At 38.3% G+C, this 17,983-nt stretch overlaps 1 protein-coding gene across 6 annotated transcripts in view; it reads right to left on the bottom strand.

Annotated features, from left to right (window-relative positions):
• LOC106070206 (regulator of G-protein signaling 17-like) overlaps positions 1 to 17,983 on the bottom strand; it is a 174,347-nt gene that overhangs the window by 36,658 nt on the left and 119,706 nt on the right. The window contains exons 1-2 of one of the 6 annotated variants that reach the window (XM_056029561.1): positions 12,996 to 13,182; positions 12,228 to 12,500 (exon numbers count right to left, since the gene is read on the bottom strand). The exons of 4 other annotated variants lie outside the window; for them this stretch is intronic. In XM_056029561.1, coding sequence (XP_055885536.1) covers positions 12,228 to 12,328 — 101 coding nt within the window. In that variant the 5' untranslated portion in view covers positions 12,329 to 12,500; positions 12,996 to 13,182. Of the gene's footprint in view, positions 1 to 12,227; positions 12,549 to 12,995; positions 13,183 to 17,983 lie in introns of those variants that run through there. One more of the 6 variants, XM_056029562.1, reaches the window with a different exon arrangement.

The raw sequence follows: 17,983 nt of genomic DNA, 5'->3' as shown, positions 1-17,983 counted from the left end.
CTATGGAAAGACAAACATTCATGAGGATTCATCAACTTGTAGAGCGAATGAATGAAAAAAAAAAGAATGCATTGAATGAATTTCAGATATAAAAAATAAACGAAAAGCAACACACTAGAAGCTAACAGGCACATCTAATGAGAGCAAATAGCAAACATGCCAAATTATATAGACCAGTTCTAAATCAAATTTTCTAGTTTGATTGTTGGCATCGAAATGGACAGTTAAAGGCATATTTGCATATAAATTTAATATAACCTACGGGTCTTTAGTTTGGGTACTACTGATCTACTGCATTATATTTAGATCTACGTCAAACACGGAGAATGTTCCCTTCACATTTTTTCTTGTTTTGCCACGAAATTAAAAGTAGTGAAAATGGGCTTACCTATTCAGCCGACATAGTCATATCCAATTTAAAATACGGTGAAAACGGGTTTATCCGATTAGCTAAAAAGTTTCGCTCTTTAATAGAGATACTTGTCGGTACTTTTTATATTTTTAGGGCCCTTTGTTTGTGGGAGGGGACATTAAACATACCCTATGGTCTCCGACATGATCTAAGAATCATTTATCCCAAGCTTTATCAGCATTGATCAAACAGTTTTGATTTTTATTCGGGACATACATACATCCATACGCCTTACTATATGCCTTATAGTATAGATATTAGCGACAGATTTTGTTTACTCCAGTCATTTAGGCCCAACTACATCGTCCTTATTGTGTTGGGGCTTTAATAATAATTATTATCATCTTTATTACCCGTGAGGGATAAGAGAAGTTAATACTGATATCAATGGACTATATATTAAGCACAACAAGAGCCGTTAGCTTTTCCATTGAATCAGTTTCATAGCGTGATATTTTCTGTTTCGCAACTAATACACTCAATGGAGTTCTAAATTATGTGTGAAATACAATTCTTGGTACTGAAAATTGAAACGTTATGTTTGTAATCAGCTTTTACTGAGATACATGCCCCATAAGGGGAAAATTGGGTACGTCCCTTGAATTGGGGTAGGGGGGGGGGGCTTTTTACCGAGCTTTATTAATTTCGTAATTCCCCCTCCAGTTTTTAAAAGATAGTATTATCATATTGACAAAAAATAAATTGCCAGCCAGTGACCTGTTTTTGGTTATTTCTAGATCTATTACAAGATAGAGTAAAAAAAAAGGGAGGGGTGTTTAATATATTTATAGATTTATTTCCATTCATATATATTGTAGTTTTAAACCTGAAGTATTGTGCATAATGGTAGCGCGGTGCCTGAGCCTGGCTTCTAAACCGAGGGGTCCCGGGTTCGAATCCTGGTGAAGACTGGGATTTTTAATTTTGAAATATTAGGGCGCCTCTGAGTCCACCCAGCTCTAATGGGTACCTGACACTAGTTGGGAAAAAAAAAGGCGGTTGGTCGTTGTCCTGGTCACATGACACCCTTGTTAATCGTGGGCCACAGAAACAGATGACCTTTACGTCATCTGCCCCACAGGTCACAATGTCTGAAAGGGGAACTTTTTTACTTGATTGTGCATACTATTTATTTATTCTGCAACTTTTTCAAATGAAATTATCCGATTTTCTAAACCGGGTTTGTGTCATGCGAATTCTATTTCACGGATCATTGGTTACACCTTGATGTTGTGTTACTAGTTTTGTAAAATGTTTTACATGTTTCGGATGTTCCTCTAGAGTGGAAGATAATCTACATCCTACCCCCCAAACCTTCCGGACGCGGATGGCAGAGGGCAGGGTTATGAACCCGAAACCATCTAGACGACCCCAAGACAGTCTAGCGGGCATACTGCACTACCAGACAGCCCTCCTTTATAATAACCACTTCACACCAGCGACCACGTGATAGATTTTCATCAAAACTATAAATAGCAAGCCTTTTGGTGTATGCAGTGTACACAATGAAAAAAGCGCTTATAAGCTTTGCAAGGTATCCCCCCCCCCTTTTTCAGCTCTGCAGAGTTAAATTATCTAAGCTCTTCGGTTTGTTGCATATGTTTTACATTTCTTTCTTGTCAACATTAAAGCTCATTGAAGCGTCCTTGACATTATTTAGTTTACAGTAAAAATTCCCAAAGTTGGGGTTCATAAATAGAATACAATTATTTCATGCTTCAATTTTGTACACAAATATTCACGTGCATAAAAAAAAAACGTGGGTGGAAATGAAGAAAGCAATCAACACCGAACATTCAATCAACACTGAACATTCAATCAACACTGAACATTCACATTTGTTTTCATTTTTTTTTAAATTGACAGCACACGAAACGTTCAATAGTTGTTCCTTGAGCAAGCAAGTTATCAGGGCACCTAGTAAATACAACATGCAACGAGCACAGACTTGGGGTGTTTGGTTTGGGGTGTGGGGTGTTGGGGGCGCCCTACCGGATTGACTTGAACATGGTCGCTACTGTCAACATCAGGCGTGAAGGCCAGACGAGAAACTTCAAGTGACGTCCAGAACCTCTCCTCGCCAGCAGAAGGACACACAATCCCGAGGTAGATCAGGTCCAAAAGTAAGTCCCTTTTGTTTTTCCAGCGATAAATCCGTGGCTATCGCTAGCCAAACATCTTCACGAAGAGACCTTCTGATATGAAACGTACTGTCTAGGTTTATCTAGGTTTGAAAACAAAATAATTCTGGAGCTATATCCACAAAGAATGCGCCTGGGAATAGACCCAATAGTTGAAGTCTATTTAAACATCCTTTGAATTAGAAAAACAAACTTATTAAGATCTCATAACAAAGAAAAAGACTGAGCTTATACACACTGGACACACCATTAAACAAAACGCACACACAGACTGCAGGAAAGATGAACTTGTACAAAAACCTAAGAAGTTTCAGACGGAAGAAAAACAAAAAAAAAATCAATGCTATAGTCTCTGGACGGAAACACATCCAAGCAACTTTAACGCAGAGGTCACGTGATGTAATGTCGATCGATAAATAAAAGACGACCACCAACTTATGAAAATTCAATGAATGATCCCTTAAAGCTCTATGGTGATTATATACAAATTCAATGAATGATCCCTTAAAGCTCTATGGTGATTATATACAAATTCAATGAATGATCCCTTAAAGCTCTATGGTGATTATATAAAAATTCAATGAATGATCCCTTAAAGCTCTATGGTGATTATATAAAAATTCAATGAATGATCCCTTAAAGCTCTATGGTGATTATATAAAAATTCAATGAATGATCCCTTAAAGCTCTATGGTGATTACAGATGGTAGTAGGGACAAAACACTATGACAATAGGGATTCCTGATACGTTACCAATGACAGAGACGACGTCCAACTGTTTTGTCTATTCGATAAGATCTGCTTAAATTTATAAACCATATAGTTAATTATACAGCACATATATCGACAATATCATATCGTAAAAAGGAGCTCTCTATGCTTTTTAAAAATATAAAAATCGTAAATTTATATTTTGTGGTAGTATATTTTAAATTGTTCTTTTAGCATCTCTGTAACTGTTGTTTTTAGCATCTCTGTAATTTCGAATTGTACATGTTGTTAGGCTTAGCACGCTTAGCACGCTGTCGTGCCAATGTATCCTTCCACCCTCTCCAAAATATAGTTCCAGAAAATTTAGAACACAATTGCTCGTAATTATACATTGTTCAAAATAAAAGAATAATTAGTCCATTCGTGAATCCAACACACACGATTTGTGTCCCCAGTGCATTAAAAAGGGAGGAATCCTAGATTCCAAGTTAAAAACAAACAGATCGATCACGTGATCCTGTTCTGACTATTTTTATCCACTTCGGTGATGTCATCACGAAGACGAAACTACAAACATTTACAAAGGTTTTAATGTTTGTGTAGTTTGATCTTGGCTTTAAATAGGCTCTTCTGTTTCAGCTAATTATTAATTAACACAACAATAGAATTCTAAGAACACGCTCGTTGGATAATAATAGGGCGGGGGGGGGGGAGGTCACGTCCACCCGAGAGCAGGCCAAGTGAGGATGAATTGATCATTTTGTACTGTCCACAGAATTACATTACACAACAATTAGACCAGGGCCAGTTTTAAGTAAATGGGGGCCCGAGGCAGCATTTTTGTAATGGCTATTTTGAAGATTTTAAATTAAAAAGAATATACTTTATGCTAGTGTAATTACATAAAAATGCATCTGAACATTATACTATTTTTTTTTAGTAATGTGTAAGTAATGTGTAAGTAATGTGAATGTATTGATATGTATGTATTGAAGTGTATGCAGTGATGTGTATGTATGTATTGATGAGTATGTATCGATGTGTATGCAGTGATGTGTATTTATGTATTGATGTGTATAAATCGATGTGTATGCAGTGATGTGTATGTATGTATTGATGTGTATTTATTGATGTGTATGCAGTGATGTGTATATATTGATGTGTATGTATGTACTGATGGGTATGTATCGATGTGTAAGCAGTGATGTGTATGAATGTATTGATGTGTATGTATAGAAGTGTATGTAGTGATGTGAATGTATTGAAGTGTATGCAGTGATGTCTATGCAGTGATGTCTATGCATAGATGTCTATGAAGTGATGTCTATGCAGTGATGTGATGCAGTGATGTGAATGTATTGAAGTGTATGCAGTGATGTCTATTCAGTGATGTATAAGCAGTGATATGCATACAGTGATGAGTATGTTGTAATTTATACAATGTATGTTGTAATGCGCATAATGAAGATTTATACTCAATTTAATCAGCACTACACGATATAGCGCCTTCGCCTCTCCTCAGGATCCAGCAGTTAGGAAGTATTTTTTTTACTAAATCTGATAATAGATAGAACAAGACCAAGTGTGGGTCAGTAATGGAAGAATTATGCTAGAGGTTTACACTGGCTTTGTCCGCTAACTCTATTTGTAGTGGTCATCACACATAGTCTGATGAGATTGTGATTACAAGTGTGATTACAAGTATCTTGGCAGCTATTGTTATGTCTTTAGAACAGTAATGACCTGCTATGTCTCACTTTGGGTCAGCAGTTTTTATAGATGCATAGATCAGCTGGTTGTGTTAAAATGTGGATGTATAGATCAGCTGGTTGTGTTAAAATGTGGATGTATAAATCAGCTGGTTGTGTTAAAATGTGGATGTATAAATCAGCTGGTTGTGTTAAAATCTGGATGTATAAATCAGCTGGTTGTGTTAAAATGTGGATGTATAGATCAGCTGGTTGTGTTAAAATGTGGATGTATAGATCAGCTGGTTGTGTTAAAATGTGGATGCATTGATCAGCTGGTTGTGTTAAAATGTGGATGTATAAATCAGCTGGTTGTGTTAAAATGTGGATGTATAGATCAGCTGGTTGTGTTAAAATGTGGATGTATAGATCATCTGGTTGTGTTAAAATGTGGATGCATTGATCAGCTGGTTGTGTTAAAATGTGGATGTATTGATCAGCTGGTTGTACTGGGGACTAGTGGCAAAATGAACGAACAAATGTTTTACTTCGATACAAATAAGTGTGGATACATTGGACAGATGTGTAGAAAAAAGAGAGAGAGAGAGAGAGACAGATTAGGAAAAAGAGAGACAGAGAGAGAGAGAGAGACAAAGAGAGACATTGAGAGAGAGAAGGATAAAGAGAGAGGCACTGAGAAAAAGAGACAGTGAGAAAGAGAAATACACACAGATACAGGGAGAGACAAAGAAGGAGAGAGAGAGACAGAGAGAGCGAGTAGGAAAAAGAGAGACGTAGAGAGAAAGGCACAGACAGAGACTGAGAGAGAGATAGAGAGAGAGAGAGAGAGAGATAGAGTGAGAAAATAGTAAGACTTAACACATGGAGAGACAGAAAGAAGCAACAAAAATTGACTATCACCATTCGAGAACCAAACTAAATAGGAGACGAGGAGGAGACATAGAGATGGTGTGAGTTAGGAACTGTCGCTCAGTTGTACAATGATTCATTGTGTCAAGCCATGAGAGGAAAGTTGGAATACTCTTTACTGCCGCACATATACTAAGAGTTTCTAGGAAACATACATCTTTCCAATCGATCGAGAGTAGTCTCAAGTGAATCTTTTTTTCGTCCTCAGATTAAAGTTTAAACGTCATATTTTGTTGTGAAATGTGACATTTTTAGAAAAAGAATTCTTTCAATGTGCTTCTCTATTAATGTCCACTATCGTCTAGTATAAATTATACAGAAATTGTTCTTTATGTTAGTACGGAGAGAGACTTCAGTTCGTGGTAAATAGGGGCGATCGTCCCCCCCCCCTCCCCTCCGACCAAATTAAAAAAAAAGGGGGGTGCGAGCGAATCGTTATAGAGAATTTGTGTACACAATAATTTACTTTTTAAAATAATATATACAATTAAAATATATACTAATTATTTATATTTTGCTACTTAATAATATTTTAACCCATTTTACTCTAGCCCCTTTTCTTATCTTTGCTATTTATTATTGTTATTCTTCTTCTTCTTCTTCTTCTTCTTATTATTATTATTATTAATGACTATAAAACTGCAATCCTGGCTACAAAACTTTGTAAAAAGTGCCAGACTATTTATAGTTCCCATCAAATAATGAAAAATTGACATTTTAGTTCGGGATCCAGGGTCAAGAGACAGACGATTTTGGACATGCGTCCAGCTATCACTATACGTTTTTACGCATTTAAAGACCATGACATACCCCGTTGCCTAGCAACCGCTTGGTGTGGGGTGGCTTAAGGTGGCCTCAAGTGGTTTGAAAGGTGTCACATGGGTGTATTACAGCTCATTCAGCACTGTAAACTTTAACAAAAAAAAAATAAAAAAAAATTGAAGCGTGAGTAATGAACACAAAGTACGGGAAATCCCAAACCACTATAAATAACTGAAATGCTACTTAAGGTAGATAAAATCTGGCAAAGGTTTCCAGAGCTCGGATATCGAACCGGTTTGGCCTCACTGGTAAATAATCGATACGGAATTGTATTCGAGCCTGTTGTATCACCAGCCGAGCAATAATACCCATTTAGAAACATCGAGATGGCGGTAAAACATAGGATAAAGACCACATTAAAAAGACCACGTCAACACCAGGGCAACATGACATGTGTAACAAACAAAAAAAAAAAAGCGTTGGTTCGTAAAAAGGAAGGGGGGGGGGGAGTTTGAATGATAGAATTTAATTGAGCTTTTTGAAAATCGATATCAAATTGAAAACTGCCTATCCTAAAAGTGCAGAAAATTACACAATAACAAAAACGAAAGATAGAATAAATATTACAACAGAAATAACTGTTATAACATAACAGAAGAGAATATAACAGAAAATACATAACAGAAAATAAAATAAAACAGAAAATAACATTACAGAAGAAATATAACAGAAAATACATTAAAGAAAAACAAATATAACAGAAAATAACATTACAGAAGAAATATAACGGAAAATAAATTAGAAGAAGTAACGAAAGGTAACAAAACAGATACTAACATTTCAATGACGCCTCTTCGCCTAACAAGAACATTTCAAGGAACACTCCCCATCATGACAACTTTCTTCTAATGGAAAACATATTGGGGAATTTTAGACTAAACGTTAATCACAGTCATCTGTTCTATGTCTACACTTTGATGTCTAACATACCGTGTACGTTCTCTTAACAATAAAATACAGTATAAGAAAAAAGAAAAGAAAGCGATAAGAAAAAATGTGGTGGCGAAGTAAAAGACCCTCAGAAAGTCATGAAAATGAAAAGTAGAAGATTGGGACGGATTAAAAAAAAAACGTTGACAAACTAAATGTCAAGGACGCCATATTTTAAGAACACTGTTTGCCAAGTAAAAAAATAAAAATGAGTTTATGCTAAGATTGATAATTTGATTCAGTGTTGGAAAGTGCATACAAATGTATACATGGCTCTTGCTCTTGGCTCCTCAACACTTCCGTATTCCGCGTACCGGATACGCCAAAAATTTATGAATTAGCCTCGATGTATGGGCTCTCCAATGTTTGCACGTTTACAGGTTGGACTGCAATGAAAAAGACACTTCAAATGAGACTGTTGACCACCCTCTCCCCGATGCCCAAAGCAGTTTTTGTAACCTGACTTATCTGTCACTGTTATTAGAACGTATACGGTATTTCTTAAATCCACACAAAACACGCTATAACGTCACGTATATTCCAGGCTGTTTAGATGGGGGAATTTAGTTTCCTGTTATTTCCCAAACAAGGTCGATATTCTACTTTACAAAAGACTGTGAAAGTCATTTGAATCTACTGGAATCCGCAGAGGCAGAGTGTATGGCTCCTTCTGTCTCGGAAGACAATGGATGCGCCCTGATGAGTCACTGGTTTTGGTTTCGTCTTGAGACGGGGCAGAATCTAGAGTGACTAATCAAGCCAATTCTGGAGCGGCAGAGCTTGCCACAATTAATACATACATCTGTTTAGGGCTAGCTTTCGGGCAGCTTTCTTTTTCTTTCTCCTGACTAAGGCAGCTTCGTTATTTTACTTTTTTTTTTGCCTTATTTCCAGAAAGCATAATTTATTCAAACAAAAGTGCCAACGATCTAGTCACGCGCAGTTCCTGATAGAAAAATGAAATGTCAGAGAATAATTGAAACCATTTGTTTCACGATGTGAGAATGTAACCCTACATGACGGAATACAGTTTGAAATGCTCACACTTTACATTAATCACAGTAATACGCTCTTTCTTACAATTTCAATTTTTTTTAGATCACGCTTTCATTCTCTAAGCCAAAAAAAAAATTTTTTTTCTAGTTTACGAGATCTAAACGGGACGGACGGACAGACAGATCACACAAAACTAAGAGCGTCTATTCCCCTTTCGGAGGCCGCTAAAAATAAATACATATTCTGTTAGTAACTGATTTTTGTAGCAACTTTCAAATAAGTTGCACTTTCAGACCGTACGATCTATAGGGCAGATGATGAAAAGGTCATCTGTTTATGTGGCCGAAGGTAAACGAGGGTGTCATGTGGCCAGCACAACGAACAACTGCCTTAACTTTTCATGAAATAACGTTGGCTACTCATTAGAACTGGTTAAAGGCGCGCTAAAAATCCCGAAATTAAAAATCCCAGTGAGAACGAAGAAGAAGAAGAAAAAAAACTCCCAGTCTTCACCAGAATTCGTACCTGGACCCCTCGGTTCTGAAGCCAAACGCTCTACCACTCAGCCACCGCGCCTCCAGCCTACAATAGTTTCTAAATATTCTACAATTAGAATTTTGATTCAGTAGTGCAAAAAAGTGAAAAAAAAAAACCCAACTTATTCCTTTTAAAATACATAGCTTTCAACACTTCCTATATTCTGTACACCAGAGACACCATAAAAAAGCCATTTATAGTTATCCAATAACAAAACACATACTATGTCGTTATTTAGTAGGTTGGATTCTGGGTCTTTTAAACTTATATTTAACGGGTTTGACCCTCTGCTAGTGTTTAAACACAGTGCTCTAGCTAGCACTACCACGCGCTGTCTTCTCACGAACTGATGCTGCGCTTCGTTCACGTTACATGCACTCTGGGTGACCTGATTTCGTACATGCCTATCTTTTCAAGACCTTCTTTTACTCTATGACCTCTCAGCCCCGCAACATTATATTTTTCCCGACGCGAGTAGACGCTCGCTTCAAACGTCCAGTGGTTCTCAAAGTTTTTGAAATGCAATATCCTTTTTCAACTTTGGCTTTGTCTCGGCGTGTGTATGACGTGTTGTGAAATAATTTTACAGCCGTCACGAGATCATCATCATCAACAACATCATAATCATCCCCATCATCATAATCATCCCCATCATCATAATCACCACCACTACCACCACCATCATCTCCACCATCATCACCATCACCATAATCATTACAATCATCATCAACATCAACATCTTTACCACCACCATCATATTCATCACCATCGTCATCACCTTCAAAATCTAGTAAAGACTTAAGAGGATCGACTCCCTACCAAAAGCACCGGACAAAAAAAACACCTGAGGTGGCTTTCCAGACTTTTCAAAACAGAATTCAAGTCTGGTACAGTTAAATACAATCTTCTTCCTCTTCGTAGCTGGGTACCGGTCAGTCTAAATTTGTCCTGAGCCATGCTAAATATGAACCATCAAAAATTGGATAAAAGTCACAGAATCAAGCATAATATATTTTCAACCAAATGTTAATTTAAACTTCAACTAATTTATCAGTTAAGTTCACAGATCAAGTCACAGTCTATGGATGACCATATCAGTCAATTGAGGAAACCACCGAACTATTTACCAGCTAATCCATTTATTGATAAACTAATCAAACTATTTTCAAAGTCTTCAACAACATAATTAAATTTATGAGTAAAGAAATAGAAACATCACTTTAAAAAGGTAAAAGAATTCTAATATAGACCTTAAGTGTCCATATGTCCATTAAATTCAATTATTCTTAGAAATCAACATTTGACCTATCTTGAGGAGGTCTTAGAACATGTTAGAACCTTCGCCCTTACCCAGGAAGCTCCTTTTTTTTTTTTAAAGTCTGAATCTATAGCGAGGATCACCTGTCGGAATATTGTGGACAAGATATAGGTTATGAGATATTTAGATCTAGACAAGATCTAGGTTATGAGATATTTAGATCTTGACAAGATCTAGTTTATGAGATATTTAGATCTAGATAAGATCTAGGTTATGAGATACTTAGAACTAGACAACATCTAGGTTATGCGATATTTAGACCTAGATTCAAGACATCATTAAACACCATTGTTGTTTGACAAGTTTTCATGAAGTTTGGAACGAGTAACCTTTGACCTCGATAGAGGTCTTTTTATTAAAACCTCCAACTTTTAAGATTTAAGTGAACAAATACAAGCAACGGGTGGACACGATACAGTTGGTTGACTACGAAGTAAGGAAGTATTTAGTTACTCCTGATTTACTCCTAGACTCCTACACCCAAAAAGGTTTCTGTGGAATATAATTTTAGAACTATTGCGAAATAAAATAGTCTTTTTTATTTTCCTTTTAGAATTAACCCGGGCAAGGCGAGTAATGTAATCTTTGATGTATCAGTCTACGCTGTAATTTATATGACATGCAGTTCGCATAATTCAAAGACTAATTTGTGGCAAAATAGATAAATAAATAACAATCGAGGTTCATCTATTTTAGAATAGGAAAGTATAGCGTTGTCAAAAAGAAAAAAAACCCGTTAAGATTCTTCTTCCCAGCTTAAGTGGGATGTCTGCCTTGTCGTGTGGTATGCGCCCCTGGACTGTCGTCTTGCTGGTCACGGGTTCGAGACCTGTCAAGCGCCCTTCCCCGACGTCCAGCGATTATGCAATAATGTTCAAATCCGAAGGAACATCCGAAACACTTGTAACTTAATTGACAAGCATTCATATAAATTAGAAATCAAGTCATTCAAAGACATTGCTTGTAACGGATGTGCATTCCTTGATAGTCACGTGATTCCGTTCGACAGAAAGGAAGGCGTATGTGTGTGTGTTTGTCCCATCATTAGGGAATAAGAAATGTATTTTACCTAATCTAAATTTCTTTTCATTTTCTTTAAAAATGGCAATGTCTAATCGAACTGCGCATTGATTCAATGAAGCAATTTATTAATTGACAGACAGTAAAAAATACAACCATTGACATCAAACTCTCGCCCTTTGATGAAAAAAAAAATCAAAGCCTGAAGATCAATAAGCTTCAACTTGACTTCTCTCCCCACTGGGTTTACCGTCAGACATAGCAGAGATTCTGCTGTACGGGCCAAGCACGTTAAAATTGAAGTCTGTATTGCTTTAATAGTTCTTTGTTTTATTGATTCTCAACCCCCAGACAGACGCCATCTTATTCATACATGGGGGTGGGGGGGGGGGTGGGGGTATTACATCGCAAATGTGTATTATTAAATCTTAAAGTAGCAGTTATAAGTGGAAGCAAACAGATCAAAACAAACTTCATGAAACTTAGGATATAGCAAATTACTGAGGACAGCAGCAAACAAAAAATATAATTTGACACAAAAGGGTTGCCATACAAAATGTGCTCAGCAGTACCAGAACTACAATATATATATATATATATATATATATATATATATATATATATATATATATATACATGTATATATATATATTTATATGTACACACACTATTCCTTTGACGATAGAACAGGACTCAGACACTATACGGAGTTTCAAACTAACCATTTAAACATTTTTCTCCACTTCATTAACATTTCATGATTTAACTGGCCGACAGATTGGTGTAAAAATAATGCCGGCCTTGTGCTCGGGGCTACACACATCAGATGACCCGTCCTTTAAGTATCCGAACAATAGACCGAACAAGATCCATCTAATCCAATGTTCTTTTTACATTCTCACAAGTTATCCAGGAATTGTTTTGTAGTCCAATTTTTGTACTTCACAAAAAAAAAAATATGATATCCAATAGTCACAGGTCACTTAGCAATGACACTACGATATTTAGAATATACAAATTTGGTAATAAATTGAAAATAAATATTCACAATTCCTAAAAGCTTTTTCAAGTTTCTAAAAAAACTTATAAATATCTCTTTTATGATAGACTTTTCATTAGATTTCACTTTGCATGTCATAAATTAAAAATCATATTATAACGCTTACAATATATCCGTTGAATGTAACGACCTAATAGATAATAAATAATTCAACGTAACATAAGAAGCACACAGTCATAATATCTAGACCAGTGTGAACTGTATAACCTACACTGACTATATGCGACAACAAACGAACAAACAGTAGCGTATGTCCAAGCAGCTGATGACCGGAGATAAACCAAACATGGCCGATACTGGCTAGGTTTATGCGATCAGGTGATGAAGTCAACAAAATCGAAGCGCCGGTGGAGGCTACAACAGGAAAAAAACACAAGTAACAGAAAAATGATGAGAGAGTGCAGGAGAGGGGAGGAAACTAACGACTCACTCCGAACTAGGGAGGACAACACTACACGGAAATATTCCAAAGTCTAAAAACCGAAACACAGCACAAAGCACAGGCAGCAAGTTTGTTTGGAAAAATAACGAGGGATAAATCGAACGGTGAAACCTCATCCGGTAGAGCTGTCCGCGGACGTTCCACGAGTCTTCAAGTAAAGTAGACAGAAAATGAATCGAGGAGGAGGCGAGAGAAAAAAAAAGTGGGGGGGGGGGGAAAGGGAGGACGCGGTGAGGGCGGACGAAAGAGAGAAAAAAAAAAGAATTCAGCAACCTTTTGCAGACAAATGGAGATATCACACAGGGCTAATACATTATGCGAGTACACGTAACGTACTCAGGGCAAAGCTGCGAGAATCGATGCCGCGCTGCCAGACGAGAGCAAGGCCCGAGCTTCGCTGTTCGTCTGCTCCCGGCCTGACCGGGATTAGTCGAGGAACTCATCGTAAGAGACGAAAGGAACGAACACAGGCTCAGGGGGGGATGGGGCGGAAAAAAGAAAAAGAAAAGGAAGGAGAATGGTGGGAGGGGGGGGGGACAAGAAAAGGAAGTAAGAAACAAATAACAGAGCGTGAGAGTGTGCTGGAGAGATTCGTAGAGAGAGAGAGTGACAGAGAGAGTGTGCTGGAGAGATACGTAGAGAGAGTGACAGAGAGAGTGTGCTGGAGAGATACGTAGAGAGAGAGTGACAGAGAGAGTGTGCTGGAGAGATACGTAGAGAGAGTGACAGAGAGAGAGTGCTGGAAAGATACGTAGAGAGAGTGACAGAGAGAGTGTGCTGGAGAGATACGTAGAGAGAGTGACAGAGAGAGTGTGCTGGAGAGATACGTAGAGAGAGAGAGTGACAGAGAGAATGTGCTGGAGAGATACGTAGAGAGAGTGACAGAGAGAGTGTGCTGGAGAGATACGTAAAGAGAGTGACAGAGAGAGTGTGCTGGAGAGATACGTAGAGAGAGAGAGTGACAGAGAGAGTGTGCTGGAGAGATACGTAGAGAGAGTGACAGAGAGAGTGTGCTGGAGAGATACGTAGAGAGAGTGACAGAGAGAGTGTGCTGGAGAGATACGTAGAGAGAGTGACAGAGAGAGTGTGCTGGAGAGATACGTAGAGAGAGTGACAGAGAGAGTGTGCTGGAGAGATACGTAGAGAGAGTGACAGAGAGAGTGTGCTGGAGAGATACGTAGAGAGAGTGACAGAGAGAGTGTGCTAAAGAGATACGTAGAGAGAGAGAGTGACAGAGAGAATGTGCTGGAGAGATACGTAGAGAGAGTGACAGAGAGAGTGTGCTGGAGAGATACGTAAAGAGAGTGACAGAGAGAGTGTGCTGGAGAGATACGTAGAGAGAGAGAGTGACAGAGAGAGTGTGCTGGAGAGATACGTAGAGAGAGTGACAGAGAGAGTGTGCTGGAGAGATACGTAGAGAGAGTGACAGAGAGAGTGTGCTGGAGAGATACGTAGAGAGAGTGACAGAGAGAGTGTGCTGGAGAGATACGTAGAGAGAGTGACAGAGAGAGTGTGCTGGAGAGATACGTAGAGAGAGTGACAGAGAGAGTGTGCTGGAGAGATACGTAGAGAGAGAGAGAGTGACAGAGAGAGTGTGCTGGAGAGATACGTAGAGAGAGTGACAGAGAGAGTGTGCTGGAGAGATACGTAGAGTGAGAGAGAGAGAGTGACAGAGAGAGTGTGCTGGAGAGATACGTAGAGTGAGAGAGAGAGAGTGACAGAGAGAGTGTGCTGGAGAGATACGTAGAGAGAGTGACAGAGAGAGTGTGCTGGAGAGATACGTAGTACGTAGAGAGAGTGACAGAGAGAGTGTGCTGGAGAGATACGTAGAGAGAGAGTGACAGAGAGAGTGTGCTGGAGAGATACGTAGAGAGAGTGACAGAGAGAGTGTGCTGGAGAGATACGTAGAGAGAGTGACAGAGAGAGTGTGCTGGAGAGATACATAGAGAGAGTGACAGAGAGAGTGTGCTGGAGAGATACGTAGAGAGAGTGACAGAGAGAGTGTGCTGGAGAGATACATAGAGAGAGTGACAGAGAGAGTGTGCTGGAGAGATACGTAGAGAGAGTGACAGAGAGAGTGTGCTGGAGAGATACGTAGAGAGAGAGAGAGTGACAGAGAGAGTGTGCTGGAGAGATACGTAGAGAGAGTGACAGAGAGAGTGTGCTGGAGAGATACGTAGAGAGAGTGACAGAGAGAGTGCGCTGGAGAGATACGTAGAGAGAGTGACATTGAGAGAAAGATAGAGAGACAGAGAAGAATGTCGCCTCTCGTCTCTTACTCTTGCTTGTGCTCTCAGTAACAGAGAAGTTCCAGTCTCTTTTTCAGTCTGACGTCAATATTCATAAAGAAAAAAAAACCGCCTTTGGGAAAGTAGGTGGCAACAGGCTCAATCTGCGCATGCGCGGAAGCAGAATTCTTAAAAAAAACAGACATTCATTCATAAGATCAGAAAAAAATAACACAAGAGGGTGGGAGGGGGGGGGGGGAGAAAGGCCCCTACCTTTCTCTACGTCTATTGCATATCTATGTATATTTTCAAATCATAGCACATCTTTGCTTCGTCTGTTTTATTTTGTGTGTGTCTGTTTCTTGGCTATTTGTTCAAAAGAAAAGAAAGATGGACCGAAGATAGACATGGCCAGCCTCTGCCAGATTTAACGATTACAAAATCTCTGTCTTGATGTGTTTCAGAAGGCGATCGATTCTAGGAGGAAGCTAGGCAACATTTGTCTTCTCTTGATCAAAGTGAACAGACATGTTCTATTCAAGATAAGCTCTTTTATCAAACCAACTGAATTGGGGGGGGGGGGGGAGGGGGTATTATGTTAAATGTAATTTGCGATAACGGTACATCATTGTACTATCATTCTTGGATATAATGGTAGACTAGTATGAGCTTACATTTTTAATCGAGGTGACGAAGATTTTACATATTTTGCTGGTCCGACGTTTGGTGACAATAGCAGGTGAAATAATGTTTGAAAGATATTTTTTTTACAAGTATCAGAGATAAAATACCGGGAGAACATTATATATATATATACATTATATATACAATATACTATACAATAATATAACGTTTTCGATTTACAGAACAATAACCGGAAGTCAGAGATATGTTTTCTATTTGCACACATGGTTTTTGAGATTCTGGTAATATAACCTCCGCTTTTCAGCTGGTTTTAAAATGGTCCATATCTATGTGCATAATTATAGCATCTATTTAGAATACGATAAAGGCGACCAAAGCCTACTCTGATTTTTAGTTTCAGATGACATTTTCAGAGGGATAGACGAACTATCAAAGCATGGAATGGGTTGCCTGAGCTAACCAGGAAAACCAGTGACTTGGCAGAATTTAGGTCATTGGTTAATATGCATGACTAAATGCATGACTCGTAGGACGTAATCATCTTCTTTTTTGAAGTAACGTCTGTATTATATAAGATAAGAAAGAGGCATCACAAGAACAATCAGGGTCGAACTTCCTTGACATGATTTTTTTGTGGAAGGCCTTTTCGTTTTGTGAAAACTATTTTTTTTTTAAATGTACTGGTCGAAACCAGTCTTTGTTCCTTAAGGAAATGCTGCCAACTTCAAATTAATGTTGATCTGTTATGCCGTTTAAATGTTCCTCTATAATTCTACTAGAAATCAAAGTAGGCGGTAGGCGTCTGAAGTCCTCCTGTCCCTATTCTTACTTACTAAGCTTATAATTGATAAGACTTTCCATACTTCAACTGAAATACAAAGCAGATCTACACACTTCCCAGTTGGACAGGACAATGAAAAAAAAACAACATGCATGACATTTTGTAAGGTATCTCATCCGTTCTCGCGTGGGTAGCTAGTTTAAAGAAACGGCTCACGGACTTATTGACCCCCGGACTTCCGGACTTCATCTTATGGAAGCGTGTAGGCAGGCGGTCGACAAGCACCCAGCTTCTCAAAGTAATTTGTGTAAACTAATTTTCGCCTTTTTTTTAAAAAACCCACGTTAAGAATTAGAATTATCTTAAAGCTTTATGAGACCGTCTTTTGTCTTCGTGCAGGTGGGCAGGGGAAGGGGGCAGCCATTAGGGTCAGAGTCCAAGTTGTGACCTAAACTTTGTCAAGAAGCAATATCTTTTTTTTTTAATTTCTGGTTTAATACAACAGACGTGTGTGTGTGTGTGTCAGTGACTTGTGTGTGTATGTGTCAGTGACGTGTGTGTGTGTGTGTCAGTGACTTGTGTGTGTGTATGTGTCAGTGACTTGTGTGTGTGTGTGTCAGTGACGTGTGTGTGTATGTGTCAGTGACTTGTGTGTGTATGTGTCAGTGACGTGTGTGTGTGTGTGTGTGTCAGTGACTTGTGTGTGTATGTGTCAGTGATTTGTGTGTGTGTGTCAGTGATTTGTGTGTGTGTATGTGTCAGTGATTTGTGTGTGTATGTGTCAGTGATTTCTATATCAATGTGTCATTAATTTCCATGTGTGTGTATCAGTGATGTTTGTGTGTATGTGTCAGTGATGTGTGTGTGTATGTGTCAGTGATTTGTGTGTGTATGAGTCAGTGATTTCTATATGTAGGTGTCATTAATTTCTATGTGTGTGTGTCAGTGATGTTTGTGTGTATGTGTCAGTGATGTGTGTGTGTGTATGTGTCAGTGATTTGTGTGTTTATGTGTCAGTGATTTCTATATCAATGTGTCATTAATTTCCATGTGTGTGTATCAGTGATGTTTGTGTGTATGTGTCAGTGATGTGTGTGTGTGTATGTGTCAGTGATTTGTGTGTTTATGTGTCAGTGATTTCTATATGTATGTGTCATTAATTTCTATGTGTGTGTGTCAGTGATGTTTGTGAGTATGTGTCAGTGATGTGTGTGTGTATGTGTCAGTGATTTGTGTGTTTATGTGTCAGTGATTTCTATATGTATGTGTCATTAATTTATATGTGTGTGTGTCAGTGAAGTTTGTGAGTATGTGTCAGTGAT

This window comes from Biomphalaria glabrata, chromosome 5, assembly GCF_947242115.1.
Source record: "Biomphalaria glabrata chromosome 5, xgBioGlab47.1, whole genome shotgun sequence".
Classification (NCBI taxonomy): domain Eukaryota; kingdom Metazoa; phylum Mollusca; class Gastropoda; family Planorbidae; genus Biomphalaria; species Biomphalaria glabrata.
This window is presented reverse-complemented; position numbering and strand designations above follow the sequence as displayed.